Source organism: Harpia harpyja, chromosome 15 (genome assembly GCF_026419915.1).
Source record: "Harpia harpyja isolate bHarHar1 chromosome 15, bHarHar1 primary haplotype, whole genome shotgun sequence".
NCBI lineage: Eukaryota > Metazoa > Chordata > Aves > Accipitriformes > Accipitridae > Harpia > Harpia harpyja.
The window spans coordinates 22,617,536-22,635,332 of record NC_068954.1 but is presented as its reverse complement, the minus strand read 5'-3'; the positions used below and the strand labels follow the sequence as shown (position 1 = coordinate 22,635,332).

General features: G+C 36.7%; 1 protein-coding gene across 6 annotated transcripts in view; it reads left to right on the top strand.

The window, feature by feature from the left end:
- The window catches only part of ERICH1 (glutamate rich 1), a 105,333-nt gene that overhangs the window by 59,213 nt on the left and 28,323 nt on the right, over positions 1–17,797 (top strand). For 5 of the 6 annotated variants that reach the window (XR_008238450.1, XR_008238452.1, XR_008238451.1 and 2 more), the window contains exons 4-5: positions 11,338–11,715; positions 14,182–14,376. Coding sequence is in view for 1 of the 6 variants with exons in the window: in XM_052809286.1 (XP_052665246.1) it covers positions 11,338–11,715; positions 14,182–14,376 (573 nt within the window). In the remaining 5 variants the exon portion in view is untranslated. The remainder of the gene's footprint in view (positions 1–11,337; positions 11,716–14,181; positions 14,377–17,797) is intronic. The other variant, XR_008238454.1, reaches the window with a different exon arrangement.

The following is a 17,797-nucleotide window of genomic DNA, read 5'->3' as shown; positions in this document are numbered from 1 at the left end:
CCATCAGGGTTAAACCATCACTTGGTTACATCTCTCTCTCCATTTTTCAGATTGGAAGTGGTCAGTTTAAAATTAAGACAGAGGAAAGGTGTTTTTCTTTGAAGCTTTGTCCTCACTAAGTCCAAAAAGTCTTCAAAACTGTTTAGTCAATGGCATGTGTACTGACAGTGTCCAGTACAGCTTGAGATGCTTACAACAAATCACAGTCTGTCCCCAGCTATACTTAGTGACGCAGTAGTACGATAGCCTCTTACATCAGAGCTGCTAAATGACTCGTGTCACAACTTCTTTGCCCAAATCTGTTGTCTAGATTGTGGAAGATGTACAAAGGAAATGTCATTAAGCTCTAGAGAGGGACTTGCTAGACCTGGATTTATTCTTCCTCTCTTCTCACAGATTTCTTACCTGCTGGTGGGTATTTCATTTAGGGAGAACACCCTGCCTAAAAGTCAGTGTATAGATTAAAGTAAAGATGCTTGTGGCAGGGTAAGTTCTCTTTGGGAGAACCCTTTTATTCCTTCCTGGAAGCAGTGGCATTTTAGGCCAATGAGGGGGTTTACCTTCCTCCAAATGGGATAATAGTAGGATACATCAGCCAGTTCACAAAAACATGTGAGAGATTCAGTTAGTAATGAACATCTAAGTACATGTATAGATATATCAAAGAAGGGAAAGAAAAACTATGTGTATCCATAGCATATTATGTGCAGTCTGCACCTTAGAGTTATTCATACCTAAAGTTCTGTGAAGTGGAAAAGAAAAATTAAACTTTCAGTTTGTAGAGGTGTTGGGCAGTTTACCAAGTAAAGAAAAAAAGCAATAGCAACTCCTATTTTTCAACAAATTAAATGGGAACTAAAAAGAACTTGACACTTCACTAAGCTGAACAGACAAGTCATTGTGCTCGCATTGCGATTTTAAATGCTTTGCTTTTGGGAAGCAGCACAAGAAATCCTGGAACTGATAAAGACTGAGTGGTCCATGTTATCCTAGTAACATTTTGCTGTGCCTAGAACTAGGTGATTTAACAGTATAAAGCAGATGATGTACAATGGGATCAATCCCTAGGAAAATAGAGTATGCATAGTACATGATCTCTTGTTGAGAACATGTGACAAAATTATTTCAGTCACTTCCCAAACATTTATTTGTGTAGTAGATGGCATCAGTTGTTTGGTTTGGTTTTTTTTTTTTCAATTTATTATGAATAATCACATGTTTATGTCATATATCATGTTTCATTATTTGAAAAACTGTAGCTACCCAGTAGAGAAGCCAGGATGGAGCCCTTAGGAGATGAGGAGACATTTGCTTAGAGAGAATAACCTTCCAGAACATAAAGGACAAACAGGTTACGGAGGAATGATGGTGGCCAAGGAATAAGCCCTACGTATAGCAGAGACCAGATGTCTGCTGAGAACAGCAGGAACCCAGGCTTCAAAGGAACTTTCCCTAGAGACCCAAAGGGGACTGTGCAGATTTCTCTGCAAATCATTGATGTTCTGGACTGAGAGCAAGCCTTAGTAAAGATTGATTTGCCAGGACACAGTAGGCAAGGTGGAGATATGGTTATATATTGTTTTGTTTTGATTTCCCTCATTTTGAGTTTTCTCCCCCAAAAATCACCTGTTCTAGCATCTGTTCTAATAAGCCCAGCTTTCCTATTTAGAAGCCGTTTTGGAGTGTTCACTGTGGGGAAAAAGGGTTTGAGCAGTCTGACCTCACAGCTCTGGCCAGGACAGAGCCCCACTGCATGCAGCATGCAGTCAAGAACAAACCTACACCACTGGGAAGACTGTGGGACCAAATTCCCATTTATTACAAATTGGCAGTTTACCAACTTACGCAACTGTTTAGAATCTTCCCTATGGTGTTTCTCATTTTTACAGCATACTTGTCTGCATATTTATGTGTATGATTAGCTTAACATAGAGCACTTGGTCATTAAGAAATGACTTACATTAATGTTTTCAGCTATTCTTTAAAACATAATTAATTTAGAATGTGATTAATAAAAATAAGCTGAACCCAGACCCTAAAACACCCCTGTTTTTACAAAGCTGCTTAGAAACTATGTAATTAAATTTAATTCAAATCAGAGTTGAGATCCAAAGATAAACGGATAAAGGAAATAGTTTAAAATAAAACACTTGGAAAGTTTGCATTCTCACAGACTTTCCTCTTCCAAAATGTTTTAAAATAGTATTTACTGAAAGAACCATGTAATAAATTGTAGTTGTGGCAGCTCTTTCATATGTGGGGTTAAATGTGATTGGTTATTGGATGCTGTGTAAAAAGTTAAGAAATGTTGTGAAATACTGCAAAAATTGAATTAAGGTATATTTAAATATTTGATAACTGATAAATTGGTGCTGGGTTTTGTTGTTGAGTATCTTCATTTTGCTGTGTCAGTGTCTGTGGACTTTTAGATAGCTCTTTTGTACAAAAGCTTGTACTTTTGGTTTAGATCTGCGCTTTGATACTGTTTTATCACAGGGAAAAACTAGATATCAGTTTTCCATTAAGTTGCTTATCATTTAATAGTTTGTGGTCATGTAGTCTAAATAACCTCTTACACTTTACGCTGTTTTAGCTGGTATATTTGGAAGGAACATTTTAAATGCTGTACAGGATTTTAAGCTTTTGTTATCATTTCTGTTGTTATTCTGAACAAAGGGAGAGCTTTGGATTCTTTAAACTAAGCATTGAGTGAAAACCAGCTCTGGGGGGGGGAAAGACAGACTTTAAAGAAAATTCTGAATATGTATTTGCGTCCTGCAAAGTTAAAAGAAAGAACAAATTTTTTAAGTGCAAATCTGACATCAAATGTTTAAAATGTTTCCAGTTTTTTAATATAAATGTTACAAATCTTCCCCTCCAGTTTAGAGATGCTTTCTGTTCAAATACAAAGGTGTAATCTTATTAGCCAAAGACTAAGAAGATTTCTGTATTTAGTAGCAATTAGTCTTTGCAGCTGCTAAACTGTAGGAACTCCGTAGGCAACTTTAGGATCCTTAAGCATTTCTGATTTAGTAGCCCTCAAAACAGTTGCTGATTGTCACTGAATCTCTGTTCTTCTTTCATGTCTGTGAATATGCTCAGCTCCATGATTTTCTCTTTTCCCTACTGAGTCAACATTGTCAGTGTTTTTTGGGAAGCACCACTGAGCCCATTTAGGAAGTGCTGCGTGATGCCTCTATACAATGGTGACTGACTCAGATTGTTTGCACTTCACCCCAAAAAAGCCAAAATGAATGAAGACAGTGAGCTTGAAATTTAAATAATAATAATAATGATGATGATGAGAAAGATCAATAAAAGGTCAAAATATTTGCTTTCGTTTAAAAATAAAGTCATTGAAGGGTACAGAATTTGTATCAGAAAAGTTGTTATTTAAGAAAACTTGGGGGCTTCATCAAGCATAGCTTTTTGCATAAAGTGACAGGAGGCCTGAAACATTATTGTCAAAATTTATTTATTCATAGGAGTAGTTTCGAATATCTCCTGGATGCCTTAGATCAATGTGTGTGTGGACTGAGCGTGCATATCAAAAAGCAAAGCAAGCTTAAAGTCTCTTTCATCATGGGTCCGGCTAGGACTGTGAATACTTATTACTGTATGGTAAAAGATCAGAGAAGCAGCAGAGAGAGTAGTAATGGGATCTTCAGTTTCTCCTGTTCAGATGACGTGACTGTCGCATCAGGATGTTGTGAAAAGTCTCAGTTTTTAGACACAGTCAATAACTAAGGCACTGGTTGGTGGGACTGTGTCCTGGATGGAGTTTAGTTCACAAGAGGCACATTGCAACAGCAACCATTAGGTTCAACATCCTACTGAAACAGCAACAAAAAAAAAAAAAAAAACCAAACCCCACACAACAAAAAAATCCATAACAGTTATCCACTTCAAGAAGGGACACTACACAAAAATAAAGACACTTACTAAAAAGAACCTTGAAAAGGTCAGTTAAGAGAAGGAAGTTGTACCAGGTGGTGTGGAAGCTACTTAAGGATACCATATGTGATATTCAAGGCCAGTGCCCACCACCTGTCATGCAAGGCTTGAGGAAAAGCGAAAGCAAGACAGTAGAGCTAGACAACAGAGTAAAGGAAGTTGTTAGAAAGAAGTAGGTGTCTTTTAAAAAGATGAATTCACACCCAAATGATGTTTTAAACAGATTTAAATGTGAAAACATGAGAAGACAGGCTAAGGAATTTGTGAGCAACTGGTACAAAGAATTAAAAGCAGTAATAGGTCTTCTGATGCATCAGGAGTGATGCACCTGCCAGTCTTGAGCCAATGATCATGGTGTAGAAGGAATACTTACGAGAGGCCTGTTTCAGAGAAGTTAAAAAAATTCTTTGCATTGATGTTATCTGTGGAAAAAACTAGGGAGAATCCCATGCTGAAACACTCCTTCTTGGGCTTTCTCAAATGATAGGTGAAATTGAAGTGATTTAATGGTCATGCAACAAAATAAATGATAAAATAAAATGACCAGTACCAGATTTTATTCACCTAAAATTTCTGAAAGAATTCAAGGAGAAAAATTGCCCACGTTACTGACAGTGATGCATAACCACTTGTTTTTCAAATTGCCTTGTTATCAGAGACTTTAACGCTGGATAGTGTGATGCCAGTTTTTTAAAACAGTTCTTAAATCATCCAGAGAACTGCAACCCTGTAATCCTGGTGTTTGCCTTAGACAGTTCAGCACAAATTATAATGCAAAATAAGGTATGTGGATGCCTGAAAACCTGTGATCTGCATGGAAAAGATCTATATAAGGTTTGCAAAGAGGAAATCTATGCATATCTTGGAATTCTTTGAAGAGCCAGGAAATATGTGGATAAGGGTGCTACAGCTGATGTGGTTTCCTTGAATTTCCACAAAGTTTTTGATAAAGCCCCTCACCAAAGGGGGCACATAGACATAGCATGAAAGGCAAAGTCCCAGAATAGGTAAGTAGATTAAGAGAATGTAGCAGTTCTCAAAACAGGGAGGTCACAACTGGAGGCTTGTGTTTGATAGATGGTCAAGTAAAAAGAGCAAACAGTGAAGTCAGAAGGTTTCCTGAAGGCTACACAGATATTGACTGCATTAAAGGCAAGAGCTGTGTGCAATATAATCTCAGATTGAGTGATTTGTCAAAAATGGTAGATGATACACATTTTAGATAGTTGTCAAGTGATGCACTTAGGAAGAAGTAAGCAGTCAAAATTCACCTGCAAAATGGTGGGCTCGGAGCTGGCTGTTACCAAGCAGGAGTAAGATTTTATAGTATGATAAATAACTCTGTGAAAACAACATTTCAGCACTCAGCAGCAGTCAAAAAGCATTAAAATGATGGCAACTATTAGGGTAAAAAGTACAAAAGAAGGAACATCATTATACCGCTGTATAAATCCAAAGTGCACCTTATCTTGAATGTGGTGTATGGCTACTGTTTGATACAGGTTGCAGTGCTAGGTAGATGTTTGTTGTGACCAAGTATGGTTCCTCTTGTGGCAGGAGTTTGTCATAGCTTATGAGTAAGAGAAATTAATCTGTATATACAGTCAGATAAACATTAGGATTGAAGACTGTTGCAGACAGTGATATCTGCCTTTACTTATTATTGTCATTACCGTTAATTGGATTTGCTTTTAATCCAAGACGTACTACTCTGTTGTGGTAGGCAGTATATATGCAACATTTGCCAGTTTTATATGAATTCTTCATTTGTGAGTATACAAACACAGTATGAATGAACAAATAAAAGACAGTCCCTGTCCTAAATGGCTTCCAGTGTTTTGCAATTTTCTCCAACATCAAAACTGTTGTAGATTATTAAAACCTTTGAAGTGGGTTTTTTCCTGATTTCAAATGATGATTTGAAACAATTTAAAAAAAAAAAGAGTGTAAAAATATTAACGTCATATTCTGCTTTTGAGATCTTTTCAGTTTTGCTTTTATTCTAATGAACCATTACATTTTATTGCATTTGTTAGCCACAGCTTTTCACTCTTGGCTAAATTGTGGCTGCTGATATCTTAATTGGCACTAAAAATCACATTATATTTTTCCTTTGCAAGATCCTAAACCAAAATTAAATTCCTCTGCATTGACTGCTTGGTACACCATGGAAAATCCATCCAGTATATCAGGGAGAAGAAAAGAGTTTAAACTGGATGAAAAATCAGGAGAGGCACATGTCCTGTTTCAGTTGAGCAAAAAACCAAAATTACCATGAACAACATCCAGAAAGCCTACTGGGGAACTTGGTCTTTGAGCAGGAGAGCCACCTGCCATACTTGAGTCATGATGGGCACATTATAGAGCAGATTTCTAAAGCTCAGAGGATATTCTTTGACTATCTTTTCCTCAGTCTGCTTTATCTCTCTCTTTTTTTTTTTAATGTGCTGTTCTAAAGGTTTGTTCTAATAATATTTAGGGACCTGATTTTTAAAAATCCCTAGTAGCATTAGCTTTTTATCAGATACTGGAAGCCAGACTTCAGTTTGGCACGCTGTGGAACTTTGTATACCTTAGGCTTGCAGATACCTAAGTAAATAGCCTCCCATTTTTCATTATCTTATATGATGCTTTCCCTGAATGTTTCCATCCACCATTGTCTGAAGGAACTGAAATAATACAGATAAACTTGAGGAAGTTCATCTTTTCAGTCACAGAGTTGCCAGCAATGTGTTTATGCTGATGGTTGGTCTGGATGGGAGGAACAGTCAGCTGCTGCTGTTAGCCTGTGCTAAGCTTTGTATTTAATCTCTTTGTGTCTCCAGCTGCCCTGACGATGAATACAAAATAACTTGCTAATATAATAGAAGTTAATAAATAAAAGTCAGCTTATTCAGAGTCTTGATGTAAATCATTATTTTTATTATTTTCTTTTTTTCCTTGAAGATATAAACTGGATGTGCTGACTTTTCATTACCAGAATTCAATAAGCAATATCTATAAACTAAGTCCTCTATTTCATTTTAAGTCTGTTTTTTTGACATATTTCTGCCTCTGTTCTGTTAAGGAGACATGCAGTTTGCATGGAGAAAACTTTTTAATGTTTCAGGCCAGATGAGATAGACAGTTAGAAGATGACTTTCTTTTGGTGCTGACTTTCCTTTTCAGGCTACTCACTCCTACTTCCATATCATTTTGTCAGGCTAGTGCGACTGTGCAGCTGCACGGTAAACTGCATCAGGAAGCTAATCTAGACTAAAAATTATTCAGGGGAAAAAAAACCAAACAAACCAAAACTGGTTGTTTTTAACTCTGAACAGTTTCTGAGGAGAGTGTTCTTATTAAGGCTGAAAGAAATGCTTATGAAATGATGACCATGGCTGGAAAATGTATATGGGCATTCTGTTTGGAAGCCACTTTGCTCAGTCTGAGAGGGCACTAAGTCCAGACTAAACAGGTTAAAGACAATTGCTTCTGGATAATTGGATTATGTGATAAATTAAGCTTCTTGTGGAGCAGAGATGGGTCTTAGGAGGGAGAGAGGTAACAGGCCGTTATGGAACAGAAGGAGAAGAATCATCAGCTCTTGTGAAATTAGGACAAGCTGTAGCTGCAGTTGTGGCTATAGTTAGTATGGTCCAAAAGCTGATATTCCTATCGACGTTGCTTAAGTATGTATTCAACACGTTACTAAGATTACTTATGTAGTATATATTCCCTGCATTTGTTATAATTATGCTGCTTTAACTTAACAAACCTCTTTAGTCAGTGGGAAAAATTACCGGAACCAAATTGATACCTGTTGTAATTTTATCAGGCCTCCTTACTGGTTTGAAATGTAAAGGATCAGTCAAAAGTTTTTTTTTTCATAAAACAGTGGATTTTGTTAATTAGTAAAAATCAGTCTGATGAGCAGACTCATGTTAAGAAGCACTTTCCTCTATACTGTTAATTCTTGTAAAAGAGACTAATTCTTCTCAGTTGTTGCAAGCATCTAGTTCAAATTCATTGTCTACATTTCCTTTGTAGTTAATGGAAGGGGAGAGAGAGAGAGAGAGATGAAGACCTTCAGGGTGCATTTCCATCCCAGCTGGTTTAGGATGAGGTAAATTGCTTTCTGAAGATGCTAGCTAGGGTCTCTTGGTTTATCAGAGGGAGCATAGGTCTAAGTATGCACTAAGTATTTTCTTTTCAGACAGCTAGTTGTGGGAGGTGAATCCCACTGAACATGTCATTTGTTAAGATCATTGTGTGGGCTGTGACCTAAACAGTATGGTTTATATTTCTTGCACAACCCTTATTTATATTTTAGCATAGCTGTTATATAGTCAGCACGGCTACCTGATTATAAACAACCAGTTCTTGAATCCCATTAAGCTCTTGGCTCCTGTGCATACCACACACATGTGAATTCAGTAAGCTAACTGTACCGTTTGTAAAACAAGTATTTACTTTCTTCTATTTGTTTGTGAAACTGCTCAGATTAATTAGATGTCACCTTGTTCTTGCATGAGGAGGCACGCAAGATCCCATTTTATTACTCTTCATTTCAAGTCAAATCATACAAATCTTTTTGGAGCTTCTTTCTCTGGTAACTTGTGTGAGAGTCCTCCTCTTGTCTGCCAAAGTCTTACTGTGCTGGTATTATACTAAGAAACATAACGTTACAAGCTTGAAGAGTACAACAGATTTGTATAATAGCTTGGGAATATTTTTCCTATTATTTTCCATCCTCTTTCTTATGTATGCAAACAAGGTGTTTGCTGTTTTGATCACTGATACCCACAGAGCAGATGTTTTCATTGAGCTTTCCATACTGATGCATAGGTCTGGCTTTTGTTTTGTTTTTCCTGAGCTGGTAACAGTTCACTCTAACCCTAGCAGTGAGTTGTTCAAATTAATCCCTTTTGTGTGCATTGCTTTGCATTTGTCAACATCTAATTTCATCTGTCCCTGATGTTGAATCACCAGTAGCTCCCACACATGGAGCAGTAGATACTAAAGAGGTATTAAAATATGCGGCAAAGAATGACAAAAACTGCTAGAGGACTGCCAGTTTAACTTCTCAGGAGAACTAGGTAAAGTCTTGTGTTTGATTTGTATTCTGTGTTGGAGGAAACTCAGCACAGTTCTGATTTCCTTTCAATCGAGTATTTATCTTAATAACATACACATGGGAAGACTACATTCATTCTGCCTTTTGACAGCTTCACCCTGGTCTCTTCAGACCTTCTGCTGTCCTGAGCTACGAAGGATAAGCAAACTTTTGGATTTGACTCAAAACATCAATTATCTTAAGCCATGTTCTGCCTTCTGCACCATTTTTTTCAAGTGGCTTCAAACCAATTGAGGGTGCTTGGCTGCACAACAAGCTGTAGTTTTGCTGAGATTTAGTGATTCTTGGATGCTTAAAGAGCATGTTGGGCCACTTGGCTGAAAGCACAGATTAGAGTAGCTTTATTAGCAAACAGTGTGGTTCAGGTTAACAGAGGGCTGAGAAATTTTATGGAACAATGTATCTATGTTTACAGTGAAATTCACCTATTATAACACAAATACTCCCATGAGAATCCAAATTAGATCTTAAGATGAAACATTGATGTTTTGTTTATAGCATCTTTCACCATTCATATCTGCCTTGAGTTCTGATATTTTATTCCTACGGGATGACACAGACGTTATTTTTCCCACATCCCATATGTCCAAATCATGTATAAAGATATTTGGCTCAAATACCATGCGTGCAAAACATTCCACACTGTGGGTACGAGGTGACGTTTGGTGTGTCTTTAACATGCTGTAGTGTTCAATTACAATACAGCAAATTTATTTTTATGCAGCCTTCTTCATAGAAAGTATGGAAAATTGCTTTGCAGTGAGTCATCTGTCAGCTAAAGAACTATAAGTCTTGTAGTGATATTTAAAGAGAGAAAGTGGCTCAGAGCTGACAGAGTTCAAGACAGAAAAAGAAACAGAAATGAAAGAGAGGGCCTCCAACCATGGAGAAAATAGAGGCAAAGACTGGTAGGGGGAGGAGTGATGAGAAAGCCAAAGAAGCTGAGAATGTCAGAGGCAGTTCAGGAGACTATGCAGATCATTTGGAAACAAGCGTTGGGCTTCAGGTGTCTCTCCTGCATTACACCAGCATTAGCCAAGCAAAGATTCTTTGACCCTAAGGAAGTGGTGGAAAACCAAGTAAGTAAGAGAATGGCTTAAAACCAGATAAATAAGAGCACTGGGCTCGGTGCACTGTGAGGAATTCAGAAACATGCAGGTAGAGGTTGAGGAAAGGGTAAATGGCTTAACTTTCTAGAGCAAGATATTAGAAGACCACTGGCATTCTGCACTCCATGATGTTTAAACGTGGGAGGATTTTGTTAGACCATGAAAGAGGGAATTTTAGTTAATTAGGCAGGAGTTATTATCAGCATGAATATGGACTTCAGCAGCAGTGCAGCAAAGGAAAGATGGATTCTGGCAGTCTTCCCTTGCTGGTGCCAGGAGGGCTTACACTCAGAAGTGAGTGTGTGGGAGAGGCAGTTCAGGGTCGGAGATGACTTCAGAACTCAGGCTTTGTGCACAGGGATAAGATCTGAGTAAAGAAGCATGAAAGCTGTCTTGGAGAGCAAGAGAGACTTCTTTCCCTTGACATTTGAGCCTTTTGAAGAGTTAGCTAGTAAGGAAATTATGATGTAGCAAGGGAATGACAGAACCAAGACAGGCTATTAAAGAGATCAGAGATTACTTGCCAAGGTCACTGATGCCTTGCATGCTTTCCCTATAAAGTTGATGTCCAAAGCTGAGCTAGCAGTAAGATATCCCAAAGGAGGATGATGTTTAAGGAGGAGAAAGTAGAAGAATCAGAAACAGATGGCTGGTGTTTTTAAGGCACAGCACTATCGTGGAGGGATATTGTCGATATAAGCACTATCATCTTTTATTGTGAATTACATGCATTCTTCTTGCGTTCTTGGTCAAGTCTACCAACTGGTGGTGTGGGGCTCTTGGGGGAGTTCTCTCATCCCATGTCCCCCAGCCTGCCCATACTGGTTTTTGCCCTGGCGATTCTTTTGACCTCACTCTTTGTATAGAACTATATTATCTACCTTAAGAAAGTAAATGTGATGTAAAGTATGTAGCACAAAGGAGAGTACGGTCTTTATTGAAAGCAGAAGGGAAAAGAACTTGTATTCTTACTCAGTGCATTCAAAAAAGTTGGCTTTGATATCGTAGTACTGAAAGACATTCTAAGCATAAAAGTAAGGTTAGAGCCACTTAGACATCCCAGAATTTGAAGGGAGTAATATTTCATTGTATGCAGTTCCAGAATGCTTATTACAGATCTCCTTATTTACAACTATCATCTCTCTTTTGAATCTGCAGTGGAGGAATATCAAGGACAAACCAAGAGAAAGCGCCTTCGAAGGAAGAAACAAAAGAGCAGTTTGCAAAACTCTAATAATTTACATGGAGAACAAACAGAATGTGGAATGCAAGAGACTATTGTTCAAGATAGTTTACAGCTGCAGCAGATAGATAGTCCCAAAATAAGCAAAAACAAAAAGAGGAAAATGAAAAAGAAGCGACAGAAAGAAAAAATGAGAGCAGCTGGCTTGATAACAAAAACTACTGGTGTCAATTTTACATATCAGCCTGACAAAAACAACAGAGAAGAAGCAGCAGGCTTAAAAGACATAGATGAAAAGGCAGATAGCATTCTGGACTTCCTGCAGGCAACACAACAAATTTATTTTGCTGACAGTATGTACCACTCTTTCTCCTTTCTTTTCATGAGTTTTACCATGTAGGGGAAAATAGATGTGCACTTATTATTGCTGTAGAATGGGCCAAATCTACTAGAGAATTGTCTCTTTTGAACTTAGTAAGACGTGAGTACTTAGTATTTGTCCCATTTTCTGGTGTGTACATGAATATGTAAGAATCCACATCAGTGTAAAAAACTGTGGTCCTAATCCCTTTGCTTCTCTGTCTTTGAAAATATACATAATATTCCTTGCTCTTTTTTAAAACATTCTAATGCACTTGGGGTAAATGCAGTGGTTAAAATGGACCAAATTCTTCTTTCCTCTGCAAGCAAACATCCAGAGGATTACTTGCTTTCAGAGAGCTTCAAATGAGGGCAATAATTGCGATCCTAAACTACTTTCATGCTTACTATCTCTGAACCAACCTACTTTTCAGAAAGTTCTCCTTCCCAGTAAGACATTTATTTGTAATATATAGGGAAATCGAGACAGACAGCATCCAAGAGGAAAGGGGAAGATATTGTTGGCACTGAGAAAGTGTAGTGGCATAAAGCACTTGTGAACTAGATGAATGTGAACTGATGCTCAATGCACGTTCCATAGCACTTTAGAAAGGACTGCATGGATGTTATCCCTCATGGCCTATTGAATGTTCATCCGACCACTAAAATCAGAGAAATTCCTACTGTATGTTTCTTCCATTGCCTTCCTAAAAAGCTGCTTGTATGGTGCTTATGTCATAAATGCCTTTCAGAGATAATACAGTTTTAATGGCAAGTACTATAGTACTTATCTGTACATACACCAGATTATGTTGGTATCATCTAGAATTAAATATGTTTTCTTAAGGGCAAGCTGGTGTGTCCTTTGGTTGCTCAGCTCAGAACATAGCTTTAAAATGATAATTGTCTTGTAAAACTGGAAAAAAGCAGTGAAAAAATTTTCAAAGTACATGGCCTTGAGTGTCTTTGTGGAGCTGAATGAAGAATATTAAACAGTTTACCTACCTGTATGAGTCCATCTTAAGTCAGAGCTGTCAGCTCCTAGTCCCATAAAATTCATCTTTAGACTACAGAATTACTTTAAAAACCCTGTTAAGATGACATCAGGGATTTCATGTTAATTTTTTTCTCAAGATTTATACATAGAATTTTCTTTGCTTAGTGTTAAAATTTTTCTGCAGTGTCAGGTCTTCATACTAAGCCTAGCATTGGAAATCCATCCTACCTTCTGGCTAATGTATTTCCATCACCAAAAATAAGAATTTTACTACTTCAGTGTATGGCTAAGTAAATGTAGGCTAAACTACATGCATTTGCTGTAGAGGAACTCCGGAGTAACTGAGCAAGACTGCAAACTGGGTTAACAGTTCTGCTGTTAATACATGACCCAGGACAGAAACCTGATCAATTTTCCACAGCTCTGTTGCATGTTGAATTTTAAGAAAAAGCGTGGAGCTTCCAGCTTTCCTGGAAGTAAAGTTAAGGTTTTAACAGTAGTTGACAGACTGACTGGGCCTGATGTCGAACCTGCAGATTGGAGGGTTGAGCCAGTGAGGACCTTGGAATCCACAGAGAGAAATTCTCTGGTAAAAGAAAGTTCATCTGCAGATAAGATGTCACATCCATAAATCAGAGTGTGACTAACTTTCTTGTTAGGCAAATCCCAGTTTATATATAGATCTGACATTATGCTGTTTGCCTTTTCTAGTTGAGTGACTTTAACACTCCCTATTTTTTTTAGATAAAATTGGAAGCCATTGCTTTTAGCAGCATTTTCAAATGGTCACATTGGATTATACTTCTTATACTTATGTCAGAAAGCTGAATCGGGAGAAATCTGTTCTCCTCAGCTGGCTTGCTGGTAAAAGCCAGAAGAATTAAAGACAGTCTGATTAAAGGGATAGACTATACATTGTTACTGGAATGGAAGAATGAATTTATGCTTCAGTACTGTAGAAACAATGTATGTCCTTCTCTGTTGTCTTGCATGCTGTAATATGTGCTTTTAAAATAAAAATGTAAAAGTACAATAACAAGATAATTGGATGCCTCCAGAAGTGCTTTGCAGTAGTACCACAGAGTTGTTCCCTGTCTCCACATGTGTGTGCATTTTTATAATATGTAGTGTGTAGAAAGCAAAAACACAGTGCTTTGGCCACAGTATGGTTTCTTCATCACACCTTCTTCCCGTGCTAATCTTGAAAATTTAGATTCCTCTTGTATTCCTGTCACTATGAATCCTTTTGTCCTTTTTACTTTCTGAATTTGATACTTACACCTCTTACCATTGTTTTAATATTTAATGAAAAATGGGAGGAGCAAGCTGCTCTTTGGTACCTGATATTTGGTTGTAAGTTGTACTAAAAAGGAAGATGCTGTCTTTGAAAAGAAGGTATCATTAGGAAAATACTCTGTGCTCATTGAATATTTTTAATGTGGTTTTCCAATTGTTTTTCCAGATAAATCAGAATGCACGGATTCTGCTGTAAATTCAGCAACTACCCAAGAGCTTTTACAATATCTTGAATCTCGCACCATCTCTTCCTCAGATGTGACTCTTCTACATCAGTTGAAATCCCTTGTATTGCTCCAGGATATCGAGAGATTGAAGGATGCTTTGAAACAATTCCAAGAGCAATCCATGATGCCTCCTGGTAGGTACCATTCACTCATGTTCATTCACTGATGTTCTTTTTTGTGTGTATTAAAATTCAGATTTGTCACAGGTTTTTTTATTAGGAAGCGGTAAATAATTATATAGTGGTACATATATGCTTATACAAGATTTGAAAGCATAGTTCCCACTGAAAATACAGTGATTTTCCCTGTTTCTTGTTTGGTTACGATCAATACAGAAACTGCATACTTTGCAGCAACTAAAGAGTACAAGATGATTCAGGGTCTTAAAACAATATTTTTTAAATCTTAACTGTTTTAAGATTTAATCATGTTTAAAGCATATTTTTAATGCATTGTAGACTTCTTATATCACAGGAATTAACTTGTTTATCTTGGAGATTTTACTCATCCAGTTAAGGATTAATTTTACATGCATAAGAATCAATAAAGTCCATTATTTCATTTCTTCTCAGTCACCTACATGGCTTCTTTAACACATGGATTTTGCATACCAAAGTTTGATTTACAGCTTTGTTTTTGTTTAAATATAAATCTCTGGTTTAAGTTTCTAAAAAATACTGTTGATTACGTGAAAACGTGAAGTCACTCTTTATAATAAATGATATTATAAAGTCATTCATTAAAAGAAAAATTATTCTGTTACTAAATCTTTTCATCCCTGAGGCACAAGTCTGATTTCATTCATGCTCCTTTTGTTCTCTGTTATAATCCCTATAATTTTAGTAGAGTTTCTTCTTGGACAGTTAATAGTTCCTCAAGTGAATGTGGGATCAGCATGTAGTCCCTAGACGGTATAATAATTCATTTTCCAAATAATCTTCATTTAAACAGCCATTGTTACTTGTCATTAGTACATGAGTTGCAGCATCAGCCAAATCTACAAGATGTGCTGAATTTTCTTGCCTCCCAAAGAATTTAATCAGAGTTGAGAGCACTTGCTATGGCACGAGAGAATCTCAGCCATTTTAGATTGTGCTCTAAGTCTTTTGAAGAGTAATGACTGAGCTGGTAGTAGCATGGTAACAGAGTAAATAAGATCATAGCCATCAGAGGCTTAGCAATAACATTCAAAGAAGAGACTACTGCTTGTAACGTCATTAAATAATTTACTGCGTGATAGTGGCTAAAGATCCCAGTCAAGACTGGAGCCTGCTGCATGCTGTGCATTGTAAAAACACAGAAAAGAGAGAATTCCTGCCTGTAGAGTTGGTAACTGATACATTTTGAAAAGGACACTCTTACAAAAGTACATATGTATTCTTTAAAGTGTAGATATGGAGTATGACAACCATTAAGGTTCTTATAGATCTGAAGTATCCACATATACATGGAACAAAATCCTTCTGTGCATTCAATAATTAATTTCAAGCCTAGATTCTATGATCTTAATTATAATCAGATAGTCTCATTGGACATAATACACATTTGCAAACTAAGTAGGACTCAGCAGGAATAGTGGTAATGGTATTGGCCCTTTATTAAATGACCTAATTCAGCTTCTGTTGATTAAACCAAAACGGAGCTGCTGAAGTCACCACATTCAGGATGTTCCTTACAGGCTTTATCCAAATTCTACTCAATACAGTAAGAACTCTGTTGGGTTTTGCAGCCTTGAGGCAAGCCACTCTGTTTACTTTTATATAGTAGAAATGTCAAACTGAAGAGAGAAAAGAAAACAAAAGCAAATTAGAAACAAATCCATGCAACTACCCTAATTTTCTGATGTATGTATTTGTCACTTGAAAAAACAGAAGACAATTTTCTGAGTGATTTTTAAAATTCATTTATGTTTCTGCTGATACAGCCTGAAATTGTTTACTCTTCCAGTTGATTTTTTTTTTTTCCTAGTAACTGTTGTCACTCTGGGCTCATTCCAAGTTCACAGTGGTGTAACCGTAGAGTTGATTTGATATTTATGAGGTACGACAACATAAGAAAGAGGAAAATACATTGTTATAAATTATTAAAGGATAATTAAACACATGCTAGATATTAATTTGCCTCAGCAGAGTTTAATAATACATTCCATTTGTAATTCAGGAATTTCTGTGAGTGAGAATATAGTGCTCTGAAATTGTACCTTGAATTAGGCTTTTAATTATACTTTTTTTCTTACTTTTGGCTTAAAAATAGGTCATCTTGCCCAGTTTTTTTAAACTTTAGATTTCATTCCCAATGAACAGGTGATAAAAGTTATTACAAAAACTTGTTGTCTCAGCAAATTCAAGTTTATGAAGATAAAAATGTACAGTACATCATAGTATTCTCAATTTTGTTTACAAATTTGTCTTTTTCCTGTTTTGTTTATTTTTACTGGGGCATGGTAGACTAGAAAAAAAGGTCATTCCTTATTAACATTGTGAAAAGAAAATAATTTTTCTTAATTTTAGCAAGGTGTATTATTTTTACAAAATAAACCTATTTTATTCCCTGTAGTTCAAGCAGCAGCATGTTAACCCTTTTCCCGTGGTTATGATTTTACTTAAGATGCCAGCATCAAAGGAATAATAATGGGTGCTATGTTTTGTTGAGTTTTATCTTTAGTTCAAGGCTGGAAACAGTAGAAAAAAAATGAGAAGTAATCCATCTCTTTCATGTAAGTGCACATTCTCCATTAGTAAACTTTACAAAGTAAACATACCATTATACATCTTTCATTTCCTCAGATATATATATGTTATGGTTTAATCTAGGTTTCCACTGGGGCTACCAAGTCCCACTTGGGAAGTTTATGCCTACTGATGATAAATTTGCTTTTCTTGGTAACGTTTTACAGACCCTTTAGAGTAAAGCTATGGGCTGCCCCAGGTCTGCAGACCACAAATTGAAAACCACTGGTTCAAGACCATGTTTTGGTATTTCCTTCACACCTCTTAGCATGTTACTCATGCTAAGGGACTCATGGTTCAAGCAAAAGAAAAAAGAAAGGATGAAGAAAAAAGTTTATCTTAAGCTCTTAGATCCCACTATTTGCAGTCATATGAAAGAAAGGTCTAAGAAGGTTGGCGGTAGGGTCTGAAAAATTTTGCAGGAAGAGGAAGTTGCTAAGGAGATGGAAACAGAAAAGTTATCAACATTAAGGTATTATTTTTAACCCTTCACTTAAATGAGAAAACATACTTGAACAAGAAAATCTCTATGGTTAAGAGATACTGGTTGTTCTGTGTAGTTGTCATCCTCCATCAACTTACCTTGTACTTTGTGCTTCAAGTTACTCCATCAAGTTACCTTCGACCTTGTACTTCAGCAATCGTACAAAGTTGAGGTTGGTCAAGAGTTTTTGTTTGAACATGGCTATTTAAAGTGTCATTGTTCTCAGACTGTAAAAAAGAACAAAATGTCCTATTACTATTTCCACTTATTTGGTAGTCTTTAACAAAAAGTACTTACCTCTACCTAAAGTCTTCTATAAGTGCAGGGAAGAGAATGTTTAGA